The sequence below is a fragment of the Telmatherina bonti genome (assembly GCF_933228915.1).
Source record: "Telmatherina bonti genome assembly, chromosome: 10".
Lineage (NCBI taxonomy): Eukaryota > Metazoa > Chordata > Actinopteri > Atheriniformes > Telmatherinidae > Telmatherina > Telmatherina bonti.
Genome location: NC_136628.1, coordinates 39,147,649 through 39,163,620, shown reverse-complemented (window position 1 = coordinate 39,163,620; position 15,972 = coordinate 39,147,649). Strand labels below are relative to the sequence as shown.

The 15,972-nt window shown below is 55.8% G+C and overlaps 1 protein-coding gene across 1 annotated transcript; it reads right to left on the bottom strand.

Moving 5' to 3' along the window:
* Window positions 1-1,517: 1,517 nt before the first annotated feature.
* pcf11 (PCF11 cleavage and polyadenylation factor subunit) lies at window positions 1,518-13,847 on the bottom strand. The gene is made up of 17 exons (XM_079247728.1): window positions 13,531-13,847; window positions 11,763-11,888; window positions 11,285-11,467; window positions 8,511-8,714; window positions 7,441-8,432; window positions 7,195-7,366; window positions 6,707-7,076; window positions 6,498-6,635; window positions 5,078-6,321; window positions 4,904-4,970; window positions 4,690-4,812; window positions 4,492-4,612; window positions 4,216-4,399; window positions 2,659-2,811; window positions 2,294-2,386; window positions 2,181-2,216; window positions 1,518-2,109 (listed from the first exon to the last, which is right to left on the bottom strand). The coding sequence occupies exons 1-17, from the start codon at window positions 13,750-13,752 to the stop codon at window positions 1,888-1,890; spliced, it is 4,650 nt and encodes a 1,549-aa protein (XP_079103854.1). The 5' UTR covers window positions 13,753-13,847; the 3' UTR covers window positions 1,518-1,887.
* Window positions 13,848-15,972: the final 2,125 nt, after the last annotated feature.

The following is a 15,972-nucleotide window of genomic DNA, read 5'->3' as shown; positions in this document are numbered from 1 at the left end:
TAGAGATCAATAAAGACAAGATGAAAAATGATTTCTCCTGGTTTCCTTTTTCACACGCAGCAGCTGCCACGTTTCACTACGGTGTCTCTGAAGGGACAAGCTGTAAAACTGCAGTCAGAGGGGTTACAGCGCCGCCTCAAACACCATAGAAGAAGAAGTGCCCATGGAACACATTCCTGGGATTACGTTGCTGAACCCATCCATCCATCTTCTGCCTCTTATCCGGGGTCGGGTCGCGGGGGCAGCAGCCTAAGCAGGGAAGCCCAGACTTCCCTCTCCCCAGCCACATTTGCCAACTCTGCGGGGGGAGCCCGAGGCGTTCCCAGGCCAGCCAAGAGATATAATCCCTCCAGCGTGTCCTGGGTCTTCCCCGGGGTCTCCTCCCAGAGGGACGTGCCTGGAACACCTCACCAGGGAGGTCCAGGAGGCATCCTGACCAGATGCCCGAGCCACCTCAACTGGTTCCTCTCGATGCGGAGGAGCAGCGGCTCTACTCTGATCTCCTCCCGGATGACCGAGCTCCTCACCCTATCTCTAAGGGAGAGCCCGGCCACCCTGCAGAGGAAACTCATTTCAGCCGCCTGTATACGAGATCTCCTTCTTTCGGTCACGACCCACAGCTCATGACCATAGGTGAGGGTAGGAACGTAGATCGACTGGTAAATGGAGAGCTTCGCCTTCTGGCTCAGCTCCTTCTTCACCACGACAGACCGGCGCAGAGTCCAACCATCACCGAGAACGAATCCAACTTACTGCTGGCAATGCGGACCAAGCTCAGGGACCGGACAGCTCGTACAAAGGGGTATGGTACCCCCCACAGGAGCCCCCGGGGGACACGGTCGAATGCCTTCTCCAGGTCCACAAAGCACATGTAGACTGGTTGGGCAGACTTCCATGCCCCCTCCAGGACCCCAAAGAGGGTATAGAGCTGGTCCACTGTTCCGCGACCAGGACGAAAACCACACTGCTCCTCCTCAATCCGGGATTCGACTATCCGGCGGACCCTCCTCTCCAGGACCCCTGAATAGACCTTACCAGGGAGGCTGAGGAGTGAGATTCCCCTGTAATTGGAACACACCCTCCGGTCTCCCTTCTTAAAAAGGGGGACCACCACCCCAGTCTGCCAATCCAGCGGTACTGCCCCCGATGTCCCGAAGATCCTAGCAGCTATGTTGTCCCCCATGGCAAACAGGTGTCTAGGGAAGGGACCAGAGTACAGCTCAGACTCCTATGATGACTACAACCATGGGCAGAAGTGTTCCCTCGCCTGGATGCGGGTCACTGCACTGCAGAAACTGGCTCTAGGGACGTGGAACATCACCTCGTTTCTGAGACCTGCAGGATTATTACTAACCACGATCACAAACACCAGAACCAGACCAGGTTCCACGGATTCTGGATTTATGTTTCACCAAACCGCAGCGGCCGTGTAGGTGTTAGGATCGGTGCGGTGGTTCCGCACCAGGCTGCAAAATGAAGCAATAAGAGCAGAAACCGTCAGTTTGAATCCAGTGAAACTTTATTAGTCTTGAACCTCAGTGACAATCAAACCGGGTCAGAATTCACACAGAAACACCTTTCAGGGTTTTTATTGACGCTCAAAGAAAAACAGAAAAGACAACGAGACCCTCGGCAGACGATTCCTCGTGGAGTCAGTCGTCTCGTCAGATGATGCTTACCTTCAACACCTGATCAACACGGCAACCGACCAATCAGAGCGGAGTTTCATTCAATCAGCGTCAGACCAGAGGTACCAAAAATACTTTAATGTATAAATTAAATCATTTACAGCTCTGAGCAGCCGGCCTGAAACGGCCGCGCACAATCCAAATACAAAAACGTATTCAAGTCGTAAAAACGCCTTCATCCCGCTGGTGGCGCAGCGCGTCACGCCATCTCAGAATCCACACAGTCTATTAAAACCTCCCGACCTCGGTCCTCCTCTTCCTCCTTCACCTGAGGAAGCTGACACGGCTCGTCATCCACTTCCTGTTTCAGCGCGACGTCGCTGGAAGCTCCCTCCTCCTCCAGCTCGTTCCCGAAGCCGCCCAGCGGGTGGTCGGTCAGCAGCTTGCTGGGCGACGGCGTGGCGTCCAGATACGACGACGTCTGAGGAGACGGAGGGAACGTCAGCGGAGGAGACTGAGGACAGACAAAATGGAGGACGTTTGTTTACTTACGTTTTTATAGTCTTCAAAGCAGGCCGGGTGGAAGTTCTGAGGAGAGAAAAACAAACGTTTGTTTACAAGTCGGAGCTGGTAAGCGGCATGGGAAAGTGGGCGGAGCCTCAGACCTTGTCATCAACCCTGATGGCGTTCTTCAGGAACCAGTCCTCCTCTTCCTCCACCCAGTAGGTCTCAAACACCTCCTGGCAGATCTCGCACAGCTGCAAGTAAACAACATTTTTACATGTTTACGTGGTAGGTTTCCTGCTGGAGGTAACAAAACATTTCCAGTCTATGATGGAAACCAGTAAAATAAAAGCTCCTTCCAGATGAAACTCTAAAGGAACGAACTGGTTTCAACTAGGAGGACTGGGATTAAAATGTGAGGTTTAAATGGAAGTCTGTAATGTGAGGAGGTCATAAACCAACATGTTAAACAGATAAAATGGGATAAACAGGGAATTCCGGCTGGATCCGGTCCGACTGCAGTCACCTCTCTGACTTGGTCCTTGGTGGCTCTGACACTCTGGAACTCCTCCTCCTTGGCAGCCGCCTGGTTCTTCTGGACCTCCTCGTTCTCCTTCTCGAAGAACTGACTCTTGGCCCGCTCCTCTAGGTCGGCGATCTCCTCGAACTCGATCCAGTCCTGAGAGACCAAAGAGTTTTTAAGTCACCAACATGATGAACGTTTCCGGGTGGCGCAGACGGATCAGCCGATCCGAGTGAACCCGATTCCTGAACGTCAGACTGTGACACAAAAAGCTGCAGGAATCTTCAGCAGATGATGCTCCGACCCTCAGTAAGAACGCCACAACTGCGGCTGTTGTTCTCTGTCTGATTACAATTCATTCTACAACCTGCCAACAGGTTTTACCATAAAGGTTTGTTTCCCGCCGTCAGTCCTACCAGTTCATCCTGGTGGGACCTACGCCTGCTGCCTGGAATCTTGGTGTCATGGTGGATGACCAGCTGACCTTTAAGGTCCACATTGCCTCGGTTGCCCGTACCTGCCGATATGCTCTCTACAACATCAAGAGAATCAGACGTACCTGACAGAACACACGACTCAGCTGTTGGTTCAGGCTCTGGTCATCTCACACATAGATTACTGCAGTTCCCTACTGGCAGGTCTGCCTGCATGCTGGTTAAACCTCTGCAGATGATCCAGAACCAGCAGCACGACTGGTTTTCAACCAACCCAAACAATCTCATGTCACTCCGCTGCTAATCGCTCTTCACTGGCTTCCAGTTGCAGCACGCATCAAATTTAAAGCTTTGCTTCTGGTTTACAAAACAATAAGTCAAACGTCTCCCGTCTACCTTCACTCCCTAATCCAGACCTACACTCCCTCTCCACAGCTACGTTCCACCAGTGAAAGACGCCTCATGTTACCACCACAACGTGGGACTAAATCACCAGCCAGACTCTTTTCCTCTGTTGTTCCACGATGGTGGAATGATCTCCCAAACTCTGTCCGCTCTGCAGAGTCCCTGTCTACTTTTAAGACCCAGCTGAAGACTCAGCTCTTCAAGGAGAACTTCAACACTTAGTTTAGCTGTATTTGTTGGAAAGTTGGAGAACTTAGCCCAGTTCTTTGCAACAAACTTTATGGTATTAATTCTTTGTATTGTAATATAGGTGGTATTATGGGATGGGAAGGGACAGAAAAAAAACAAACAAACAAAAAGCCTGTAGCACTTCATGGAAGGACCTGCGTCCAACTGGACAGTCCACCATCACCTTCCTACCATGTCCTCTACTGTTTGATTTCCTGCTTGTGTTGTTCTCACTCAGATGTAAGTCGCTTTGGATAAAAGCTGCTAAATGACTGTAGAATAGAATAGAATCCTGCAACGTGACCATTGCACGCAGGACACATGCACGATGTACGAGCGGCGCGGCTCTACGGGGAGAGGCGGCGCGGCTCTACGGCGACGCGGCTCTACGGCGAGAGGCGGCGCGGCTCTACGGCGAGAGGCGGCGCGGCTCTACGACTCGCGGCCACACCAGACCGCGAGGCTGGTACAACTTGCGTGTTGATGTGCTCACCGTCAGGCTGTAGTACCACCGTCGGTGCGTCACCTTCTTGCTCGCCACCTTCCCAGCATGGTTCTGTCGGAAGTGCCAGTCCAGGTGGTCGGCGTACATGTCGGTCTGGGCCGTGGTGAAGCGCATGCTGCAGAGGCAGCACTGGTTCCCTGAGTACAGCTTTGTCACCACGCTTTCGTAGCGCCTGGCATGTCAGAACCACACAAACAGGTCAGACCAGAGCTAAAAAAACGGTCTGAAACGGGTCAGAACCAGAACACAACTGTGTGAACTCACTGTTTCATGCTGTCGATGCCGAAGCCTGTGAGATCGGGGACGTTGTCCTCTTCCTCCACGTCCTGCTCCTCCTCTTCATCCTCCTCCACCGGCGGAGCTACAGTAGCTACAGAGGACAACTCTGCAAAACAACAGTAATTTAAACCAACGACGAAGTCACAGGGCTCAGAACCAAGAGGAAGTGGTCAGCTGACTGACCGCTGGCAATCTGGGCAGTGTCGGGCTGACTGGGTTTGATGATGCCGGTGGAGATGAGTTTGGACAGCAGGTCGTTGACGTCTACCTGGCCGAAGTGGTTCTCCTGCGGAACCGCCTGAGGAGCTGCAACAAAATCACATGGTCACGTCACATGACCAACCTCAACTTCCTCCACCACAGAAGACGACGACGGCGGCGGCGGCATGAAACTCACTCTGCTGTCCGTAAGGCACAGAGTTCTGAGGCAGGAACGGCTGGTTCACGGCTCCCATCACGCCCACCTAAACGCAACACCCAGACAGGTCAGTAAATGCATCACGCTGGTTTTTCTCTGGTTTCACCAAAAACAGAGTCCAGTGAACGCATCACAGACGGGCATGTGTCTCACCGGCTGCTGCATGCTGGGGGCCGTGGCGCTGAAGAAGGGGCCCGGGCCCGGCTGGTTGAACGGGGCCAGCTGCATGTTGAAGTTTCCGGTTGGCTGCGTCTGGAACGCCATCGGACCCGCGGGGAACTGAGGATTTATGGGTTCTGGGAAATGCTGGGGCCCAATACTAAAGTTCTGCTGGGGGGCCATGGGGTTGTCGAAGACAGGTGGGCCCATCGGTCTCAGGGTGGGTTGCAGGTTGTGTTGTGGGGCAAACCTGGGGGGGCCCTGGGGTCCAGGAGCGTAATCGAAGTGCGGGGGCCCACCCTGATGAGGCACGTTGGGGATGTCGTACCTGGGACCCGGCTGGTTGGGGCCATCGAATCTCATGGGGCCCATCTGGTTGTTGGGGGCCTCAAAGCGCATGGGCCGCTGCTGGAAGCCCATCTGACCAGGACCCATGGTGTTGAAGTGGCCAGGAGCCTCAAAATGCTGCATGGGGCCCTCCATGTGCCCTGGGGCCCCCACCGGTCCTTCATACCTTACTGGTGGCTGCTGGCCCAGGGGACCGCTGAACCTGCCTGGCTCCTGGGGGCCCCCATCAAATCTTCCCATGGACTCCCCTCCTCTCATCGGACCATGACCCATGTGGGCCCCGTCACACTGCCCGGGGCCCTCAGGTCTCTCCGTCATGCCGTGGTGTGATGGTCCACCACCATCAAACCTCCCAGGACCCGGGTGGTGGGGCCCTTCATCAAAGCGGCCGGGGCCGCTGCCTTCATACCAACCTGGCGGTTGTGGCCTAGAGGGGCCTGCATAGCAAGAGGAGGGGTGTCCCCCGTCATGAGGAGGGGTGTGCCCTGGGGAGTCTCCATGCTGCCGGACCCCGGACAGCGGCCCCCCACGAGGCTGGCCTTTCAGGATGGATTTAGGAAGAGGGTGAGGGACGTCCAAGGGCCCGTCGTCAGAGTGTTCGCTGTTGGGACTCTCAAAGCGGGGGGCCGGACTCATGTCCGCAGGGTCCTTCTGATGCAAAGGGGACAGCCGCTCCCGTTCGAACCGTGGGCCTGCAGCGTCCAGACCAGCTGGACTGGGACAGTTCCTGTGGACCATAGGGCCGGACGGCAGGGGCCCTTCCTGCCTGCGTGGATCCGGGTGCCTGCAGTCGGCAGGGGGGCCGTACCGCCGCTGGGCGTCGTAGCCGCTTTTCTGCTCGTCGCTGTACAGCTGCCGCTCCGTCAGCGGAGACATCCACTTCCGCTCACCTGCAAGACAGAGACAAGCTGGGAAATCCTGCAGCTCACAGGTCCTCAAACACACCACAGCCTGTCAGCTGTTCCAAACTCCCACAATCCCCTGCAGGATGGTCATGTGAACTCTAACCCTGATCCAGAACCGGACATCCGGCTGGGTCCAGTCGTCAGGGTAGCCGAGGACTTACTGGACTCTCTGGGGTCGACTTTCTTGGTGAAGCGGAGGCCTGGCAGCACCTTGAGGGTGGGGAACTCCTTGCCATGGTTGTACTCCTCGATCATGGGGGCGAGGAGCGGCTCCTCACGCTCTTTACTCCTCCGTTCACCTGAAAGTCATGGAACATGTCAGAGACCGGTCCAGAACATGCCAGCTGGACCTGGGTCCAGGCCGTCCTACCTGGTCTGTCCCGAGCGGAGCGGCTGTATTTATGTGAAGGATGAAGTCCGGCGTTCAGGCTGTCGCCCGTCTTCTCACCGCCATCCTCCGGAGCCTCGTCCACGTCCGGCTCCTCCCCGGCGGCTCGGTGGTTGACCTGCGTCTTCCGCAGCTTGGACTTGTGCTCGTAGTAGGACAGCTCGGCAGCGTCCATGGCGTTGTGGGGACGAAGCAACATGGACGCTTTCTTCCCGTGGAAGTCAGACATGTTGTTCCAGCTCTCCGAGCGCTGCTGCTTCTCCTCCTGGTACTGGAACAAGTGCTTGATCTGGTGCGCCATGTTCAGGAAGTCCTCCTGGGAGATCTCGCCGCTCTCCAGACGCTTGCTGGCCTGTAAGAGACCAAAGACCACGTCATGCTGTCGCCATGGTGGCGTGTAGAAGTGGAAGAGTGTGAGGAAGAGGAGACCAGCAGAAGGAACTGATCGCCATGGTGACGCAGGAACCCACCCTCCTCAGCAGGTCCTTCTTGGAGGCGGAGTTTAGGACTTCAGGAATCTGCAGGTTGGCGTCCACGCTAAGACGGTGCTTGGCGGTTCTGGGCGTCCCGGGTCGAGTCGGGGTGCTGTACGGTTTGTGTCTCGGAGGTCCGGGTTTCAGGTGCGAGTCCTCCGACTTCAGACTGAACAAATCGAGAAAAATGTAAATTCATGAGTTCTCTCTTGTCCGGTTCTGACCTGGTTTTGAGGGACTTACTGTTTGTTCTCCCAGCCGCTCCTCCAGCGGTGAGGAGCGTCCTTAGCCTCCTTGCCTCCTGCATCGTGGCCCCGTGGGGAGTCTCTGGACTCGGAGTGCCGGTCCTCCCCCGGCCTTTTGGACCTCCTGCTTTCCGACTGGTTCTTCTTGGGTCCAGGCCGGTCTTCTCGGCCCGGTTTGGCGTGCTGCGGGTCATCTGCGCGGACCCTGCGAGGCTTTCCAGGTTTGTGGGATGGGGACAGCGAGCTGCTCCGGGGCCAGCTCTTGGGTGAGCGCCTGTCCTTCCTCTTTGGGGAGGCGTTGGGGGATCGGGACCTGGACCGGGTTCGTTTTCTGGCATGGGTTCTGGCGTTGCCTCCCGTCTTGAAGTCGGACTTGTCGTCCGCCTCCTGGCGGTCCTGTTTGGCCACCGAGCCATTGACCATCTTCCCTTTGTTGGACCTGAGGGGTTCTGGGGGCCGGGCGGACTCATCCCGTTCCTTCTTGTCACTGAACCTCTTCTTCTCCTTCAGCTCTTCGTCTTTGGACTCTGCGGTTCTGTCCGGAACCCGCTTCTTCAGCCTGGGATCCTTCTTCATGCCGTCTGAGGACTTGGCCGTCTCCGTCTCCGGTGCTTTGCTTTTACTCTGGACATTTTTTGCCATCGGAGACGGAGACTTGGACTTTGACTTGTCTTCCAGAACTTCCTTCCTGGGGGTCTTGGTTTTGTCGGGTCGGGGGGATTTCTCTGGCGGTCTCTTGTCGGGGATGTGAGCGTGGGGGGACCCTCTTTCAGCCGCGGGGGGGCCGTCTTTCCTCACAGCCGGCAGTTCTTTTGGTGGTGTTGCGGGTGGGGGGCCGCCGCGGTTCAGACGGGGATCCCTAGTGGACGGCTTGGTGTCGGGGTGTGGGGGGATCCAGGGTCGGACCGCGGTGGCGGCGGGTTTCGTCGTGGTGCTGGTAGGGGGTGGGGTAGAGACGGAGGTGCTGGGTGGTAGAACAAAGCCACCGGCCTGCAGACAGAAAACATTTATGTGAGACCCACAGGAATTGAGTCAGAACTGAGCCGATCCCGATCCGGTCGGTCCTACCAGCTGAGCTTTGGTCTGCTCCAGCTCCAGCTCGATCTTCTTCTGCTGAAGCTCCAGCAGCTGCTTCTGTTTGGCCAGCAGCTGCTGCCGGATCAGCTGCTCCTGGGTCAGGCTGGACTGAGCCACAGCGGGGCCCGGCTGGGGGGCCGGTGGTGTTGGGCTGGGCTGGCCGGGAGGCGGCTGCGGGGAGGCGGCCTCCTCAGGCTGAACAGGGAGGGAGAGAATCAGAAGTGGCAGATTCACCCTGAATAACATGTTTCTTTTAAACCGTTGTCATGGTAACCGGTTCCGGCTCTACTCACTGCCGTCTCAGAACCTCTAGGTGGTCACATGACACCAGGAGTAGAACCAGAACCATTTCTGTCCGAACAAACCAGGAAACCTTCAGCGGGGTTATCAGTCGTCGTAACGAACAACATGGATAGGCGCGGGTCGTTTTGACACGTCCGGCGCAGTCGCCTCCCAACGGGAAGGGTAAGGGTGTGCGTTGCCTCCTCAATGCACATCGCCTCCTCAACGGGAAGGGTTAGGGAGCGTGTCGTCTCCTCGATGCACATAGCCTCCTCAACGGGAAGGGTTAGGGAGTGTGTCGTCTCCTCGATGCACATCGCCTCAACGGGAAGGGTTAGGGAGTGTGTCGTCTCCTCGATGCACATCGCCTCAACGGGAAGGGTTAGGGAGTGCGTCGTCTCCTCGATGCACATCGCCTCAACGGGAAGGGTTAGGGAGTGCGTCGTCTCCTCGATGCACATCGCCTCAACGGGAAGGGTTAGGGAGTGCGTCGTCTCCTCGATGCACATCGCCTCAACGGGAAGGGTTAGGGAACGTGTCGTCTCCTCGATGCACATCGCCTCCTCAACGGGAAGGGTTAGGGAACGTGTCGTCTCCTCGATGCACATCGCCTCCTCAACGGGAAGGGTTAGGGAGTGCGTCGTCTCCTCGATGCACATCGCCTCAACGGGAAGGGTTAGGGAGTGCGTCGTCTCCTCGATGCACATCGCCTCAACGGGAAGGGTTAGGGAGTGCGTCGTCTCCTCGATGCACATCGCCTCAACGGGAAGGGTTAGGGAACGTGTCGTCTCCTCGATGCACATCGCCTCCTCAACGGGAAGGGTTAGGGAGCGCGTCGTTACCTCGATGCACATCGCCTCCTCAACGGGAAGGGTTAGGGAGTGCGTCGTCTCCTCGATGCACATCGCCTCAACGGGAAGGGTTAGGGAGTGCGTCGTCTCCTCGATGCACATCGCCTCCTCAACGGGAAGGGTTAGGGAGCGCGTCGTTACCTCGATGCACATCGCCTCCTCAACGGGAAGGGTTAGGGAACGTGTCGTCTCCTCGATGCACATCGCCTCCTCAACGGGAAGGGTTAGGGAACGTGTCGTCTCCTCGATGCACATCGCCTCCTCAACGGGAAGGGTTAGGGAACGTGTCGTCTCCTCGATGCACATCGCCTCCTCAACGGGAAGGGTTAGGGAACGTGTCGTCTCCTCGATGCACATCGCCTCCTCAATGGGACGGGTTAGGGAACGTGTCGTCTCCTCGATGCACATCGCCTCCTCAACGGGAGGGGTTAGGGAGCGTGTTGCCTCCGCGATGCACATCGCCTCCTCAACGGGAGGGGTTAGGGAGCGTGTTGCCTCCGCGATGCACATCGCCTCCTCAATGCACATCGCCTCCTCCTCGACGGGAAGGGTTAGGGGGCACGTCGCCTCCGCGATGTACATCGCCTCCTCCTCGACGGGAAGGGTTAGGGGGCACGTCGCCTCCGCGATGCGCATGGCCTTCGCGATGCACATCGCCTCCTTCACAATGGGACAAGTCAGGGTGCGCGTCGCCTCCTCGATGGACATCACCTCCGCCTCAACAGGAAGGGTTAGGGTGCGCGTCGCCTTCGTGATGCACATCGCCTCCTCCTTGATGGGAAAGGTTAGGGGGCGCGTCGCCTTCGTGATGCACATCGCCTCCTCCTCGATGGGAAGGGTTAGGGGGCGCGTCGCCTCCGCGATGCACATCGCCTCCTCCTCGACGGGACTAGTTAGGGACTGTCGCCTCCTCGACGGGACTAGTTAGGGACTGTCGCCTCCTCGACGGGACGAGTTAGGGACTGTCGCCTCCTCGACGGGACGAGTTAGGGACTGTCGCCTCCTCGACGGGACTAGTTAGGGACTGTCGCCTCCTCGACGGGACGAGTTAGGGACTGTCGCCTCCTCGACGGGACTAGTTAGGGACTGTCGCCTCCTCGACGGGACTAGTTAGGGACTGTCGCCTCCTCGACGGGACGAGTTAGGGACTGTCGCCTCCTCGACGGGACGAGTTAGGGACTGTCGCCTCCTCGACGGGACGAGTTAGGGACTGTCGCCTCCTCGACGGGACGAGTTAGGGACTGTCGCCTCCTCGACGGGACGAGTTAGGGACTGTCGCCTCCTCGACGGGACGAGTTAGGGACTGTCGCCTCCTCGACGGGACGAGTTAGGGACTGTCGCCTCCTCGACAGGACGAGTTAGGGACTGTCGCCTCCTCAATGCACATCGCCGCCTCCTCGACAGGACGAGTTAGGGACTGTCGCCTCCTCAATGCACATCGCCGCCTCCTCGACGGGACGAGTTTGCGAGCGCGTCGCATCCTCGATGCACATTGCCTCCTCCTCGATGGGAAGGGTTAGGGAGCGCATCGCCTCCCTGTTGCTCGCCGCTACCGATCCACTTTAAAACCATTAATGGGTTCAATTTAACGTCAACTTCAGGACAAACCGGACTGAGCCGGTTCTTGCCCACCTGCTTTAGGAAGCGGGGGTTGACGTGGATGCTGGCGTTGACGGTGGGGGGCAGCGGCTTGATGGGCCAGGCCGGGTCCAGAGAGTTGACCCGGACGTCCAGTGCATACAGCTTCTTGGCCGGGAAGACTTCGTCCCACGTGGAGCGCAGCTTGAACAGACTCTTCCTGGTGTTTTCATCCACCTGCAAAAAAGGACAGGACTTGGTCCAGAGTCGGGACAGCAGCAGTACCCCCCCCCCCCCCCGTCTCATCCCAAAATTATAACACCCCCCCCCCCCCCCCCCCAGGATCTATAGCTGGAAGTAGAGCAGCAGAGAGCAGGTGACCACAGAGAAAAGCAAGCAACAGACAGGAGGGAAAGGTGTGTTTTTGTGCGTGCGTGTGTGTGTGTGTGCGCGCGTGTGTGTGTGTAAGGGGGGAGGGGGGGCATTTGTGCTTAATATGATCAATACTGACCAGCAGCAAAGACAACTGTACCTTTTCAAAGACACATATAAATGAAGTGATTAGGTTTTTAGCAAACACTGCAAGGTACTCTCCTCCCACATTCTTCACTATGGAATCCACTAAGTACAAAACCGGAAGCTTCTCGGTGGGGGGGGCCTGGAGCAATAGAAAACTCAACAAGTTTAGAAAACAACAGGGGTTAAACATCACATTTCAATGTCAACACACCCACTGAGACAGTCTTCATCATCACAAAAAGAGAAAAAAAAACTCTGGAAAAATGTTAAAAACCACAAAGTCCACGATCCAGAGGGGTTAAAAGGAGTCCAGTCCTTCAGTTTTTACCTCCAAAGAGGGTTTTTCTGGACCCTCTTTGTACGTTACCCAGGCGACATGGCATCTTCATCATCTGAGGCCGCTCAGTCTGACACGTTCAGCTTAATCTTCCCGTAAATGTGAAAAATAAAAAGCCATTGGCGATTTGACTCGGAACCACGACCCGAACGGGTCGGCAGGTGTAAACCACAACAAGAAATTACACTGGGAAATAAAAAATGACAAAAAGCACATTTCACATTTTTTATTATAAACATGGAAACCATCCAATCACATTTCAAGAGAAACTTCATCAAGATTCATGCAGAGGTGGGCTCAGAGGTCATGTGACCAAACCCCACTCCCTCATGGTCCATCTCTGGACCCCCAAACAGCCAACAGGGTTTATTAACAACAGGTCAGACAGGAGAGCTTCTCGCGTTGATGTGGTCCAGTTCTAGGCAGAAGACAGGGACAACAATGACGCGGCAGTCCGGATGATGGCGTTGGTCTGAGAAGCGTGGACCGGCCTTTATAACCGGTAGAATACCTCTCTGCCGTGGATCGGCCTTTATAACCGGTAGAATACCTCTCTGCCGTGGATCGGCCTTTATAACCGGTAGAATACCTCTCTGCCGTGGATCGGCCTTTATAACCGGTAGAATACCTCTCTGCCGTGGATCGGCCTTTATAACCGGTAGAATACCTCTCTGCCGTGGATCAGCCTTTATAACCGGTAGAATACCTCTCTGCCGTGGATCGGCCTTTATAACCGGTAGAATACCTCTCTGCCGTGGATCGGCCTTTATAACCGGTAGAATACCTCTCTGCCGTGGATCAGCCTTTATAACCGGTAGAATACCTCTCTGCCGTGGATCGGCCTTTATAACCGGTAGAATACCTCTCTGCCGTGGATCGGCCTTTATAACCGGTAGAATACCTCTCTGCCGTGGATCAGCCTTTATAACCGGTAGAATACCTCTCTGCCGTGGATTGGCCTTTATATGTGTTCATATCAAATACCACGTGGTATACTAGCAGGAAATATAACCTTCACTCAAAAATTCCACAGCTAAATGGCTTTAAACTGTTCCCTGCATCTCAACTTTCTCTGCAGCTGTCTCAACATCTTTAATTTGGTGCACGGGAACGCGCGTGATAAATAAACTTCACATGATAAATAAACCGCGTGTACGTCAGGCGATAAAGCGCGTGTACGTCAGGCGATAAAGCGCGTGAACGTCAGGCGATAAAGCGCGTGAACGTCAGGTGAGACCACATCAAGGTGAAGCTCCTGCTAAATGTGCACACAGCGGTCATGTTCAACAAACTGAATCAGAGCAGAAACCACTTCTAGGATTTTAACCAGATAAAGCAGCTGCGCGCGAACAGCGGCATGTGCGCGTGGTTAGCCGGGCGCCATCTTTAGCCCGATGCTAGCGCATCCAAACAGGAACATGAAGGATTCTATATTGATAAAAACCTTGCTGATCTGTGCTTCGATAATCGCGACGATGTCCCTGGCGCAGTGCAGGTTCTCCTCGGCCAGGATGGTGAGCATGTTGATGTGCGGCTTGCTGTTGAACGTCAGGTCTTCCAGAGAGGACTGGTACTCCCTGCAGGCCTCCATCTTGGTGCTCAGCGACCCCGCCAATCCTACACGAGCCTGATCGATAGCATGACCGCTGATCAGCAGGCAGTCCATCAACCCGCGAAACTAACGCTGCTGCTCCGGACCGGATCGGAAAACCAGGATTCGGTATTCTTTTCTGTTTCCGGCCGTTTTCTGCGACGACAAAATGGCGACTGCAACTAGAGGCCGGAAACGGCTAACGGCGCTTTTTATATGTATGGTGACGTCAGCCGTGCCTCATTGGGTGGTTTCAGGTCAGCGTTGTCGAGCTGCGGAATGTGATTGGACTGAAACATATTCTGTCAAATAGCGGAGCCAATCAGAGCCTGTGATTACATAACTAACGGAAGAAAAATTGATTAGCCAACACAATAACATGAGAGCAGCGCGAGCAGCCTCTCTGACACTAAACTGGACATTTATGATTCTTTTAGATATTAAATAGAAACTTTATCAGGGAATTTATACCTCTATTATTGTAAAATAATGAAAAGATTTTAAGATATACACAAAAATGAGACCACGTGATGCAGCAGGTGCAACTGGGATTATGTTTAAGTCCTGATCTAGAATCTTAAACCCACGAACAGAACTGCACTGTAAATGCCAGGGTGTCCAAATAGATATCTACACCTGTATGTGAAGAAAATATTCCCAAGTTATTTAAATTTCTAATCTGGCTGACAAACTATTTTTCTCCACATAAAAAACTGCTTTTCTTTGGGTCTCAGATAGGGTTCATGTGTGAGGACAGGAACACGGTGGACCAGTTAATCCAGATATGAGCCGCATCACTGAAGACACTGCACAGATCCTCCTCTCCATTCTTCCCTTATGCCTGATCAAGACCCTAAAACACAAAAACTCCTTCACTTTGGCCAGGACCACAGCGCCTGGAGGGGACGCTGTCCCTTTAAGGGTGTGAAATATTGTCCATGGTCTTTGGAGATTCTGATTCTAGACTGCTTCATGCTCGGCTGCAGATGTTCAAATAAAAGCTGGAGATCACGACCCGATGGAGCTAACAGAACCACATCGTCCAGCAGACCCAATCCTGGGGCCCCTGAACCATGGTGGTCTCCACCCATCTCCACCCGACAGTCTGAACCCGGTGGTCTGAGCCCGGTGGTCTGAGCCCGGTGGTCTGAACCTGCTGGTCTGAACCTGCTGGTCTGAACCTGCTGGTCTGAGCCCGGTGGTCTGAGCCCGGTGGTCTGAGCCCGGTGGTCTGAACCTGCTGGTCTGAACCTGCTGGTCTGAGCCCGGTGGTCTGAACCCGGTGGTCTGAACCCGGTGGTCTGAACCTGCTGGTCTGAACCTGCTGGTCTGAACCCGGTGGTCTGAACCCGGTGGTCTGAACCTGCTGGTCTGAGCCCGGTGGTCTGAGCCCGGTGGTCTGAACCCGGTGGTCTGAACCCGGTGGTCTGAGCCCGGTGGTCTGAACCCGGTGGTCTGAACCCGGTGGTCTGAACCTGCTGGTCTGAGCCCGGTGGTCTAAATGAACCTGCTGGTCTGAACCCGGTGGTCTGAACCCGGTGGTCTGAACCCGGTGGTCTGAGCCCGGTGGTCTGAACCTGCTGGTCTGAACCTGCTGGTCTGAACCTGCTGGTCTGAGCCCGGTGGTCTGAACCTGCTGGTCTGAGCCCGGTGGTCTAAATGAACCTGCTGGTCTGAGCCCGGTGGTCTAAATGAACCTGCTGGTCTGAGCCCGGTGGTCTAAATGAACCTGCTGGTCTGAGCCCGGTGGTCTGAACCTGCTGGTCTGAACCTGCTGGTCTGAGCCCGGTGGTCTGAACCCGGTGGTCTGAACCCGGTGGTCTGAACCTGCTGGTCTGAACCTGCTGGTCTGAGCCCGGTGGTCTGAACCTGCTGGTCTGAGCCCGGTGGTCTAAATGAACCTGCTGGTCTGAGCCCGGTGGTCTAAATGAACCTGCTGGTCTGAACCCGGTGGTCTGAACCCGGTGGTCTGAACCCGGTGGTCTGAGCCCGGTGGTCTGAACCTGCTGGTCTGAACCTGCTGGTCTGAGCCCGGTGGTCTGAACCTGCTGGTCTGAGCCCGGTGGTCTAAATGAACCTGCTGGTCTGAGCCCGGTGGTCTAAATGAACCTGCTGGTCTGAGCCCGGTGGTCTAAATGAACCTGCTGGTCTGAGCCCGGTGGTCTGAACCTGCTGGTCTGAACCTGCTGGTCTGAGCCCGGTGGTCTGAACCCGGTGGTCTGAACCTGCTGGTCTGAACCTGCTGGTCTGAACCTGCTGGTCTGAGCCCGGTGGTCTGAACCCGGTGGTCTGAAC

Bases quoted from the DNA above. Each gene is read 5' to 3' on its own strand.
- pcf11 (XM_079247728.1), bottom strand. From the start codon at position 13,752: ATGGACTGCCTGCTGATCAGCGGTCATGCTATCGATCAGGCTCGTGTA. The intron at 6,322-6,497 runs GTAAGTCCTCGG...TCTGTCTTGCAG, and splicing joins AGTCGACCCCAGAGAGTCCA to GTGAGCGGAAGTGGATGTCT. The intron at 2,812-4,215 runs GTGAGCACATCA...TTGGTCTCTCAG, and splicing joins GGTGGTACTACAGCCTGACG to GACTGGATCGAGTTCGAGGA.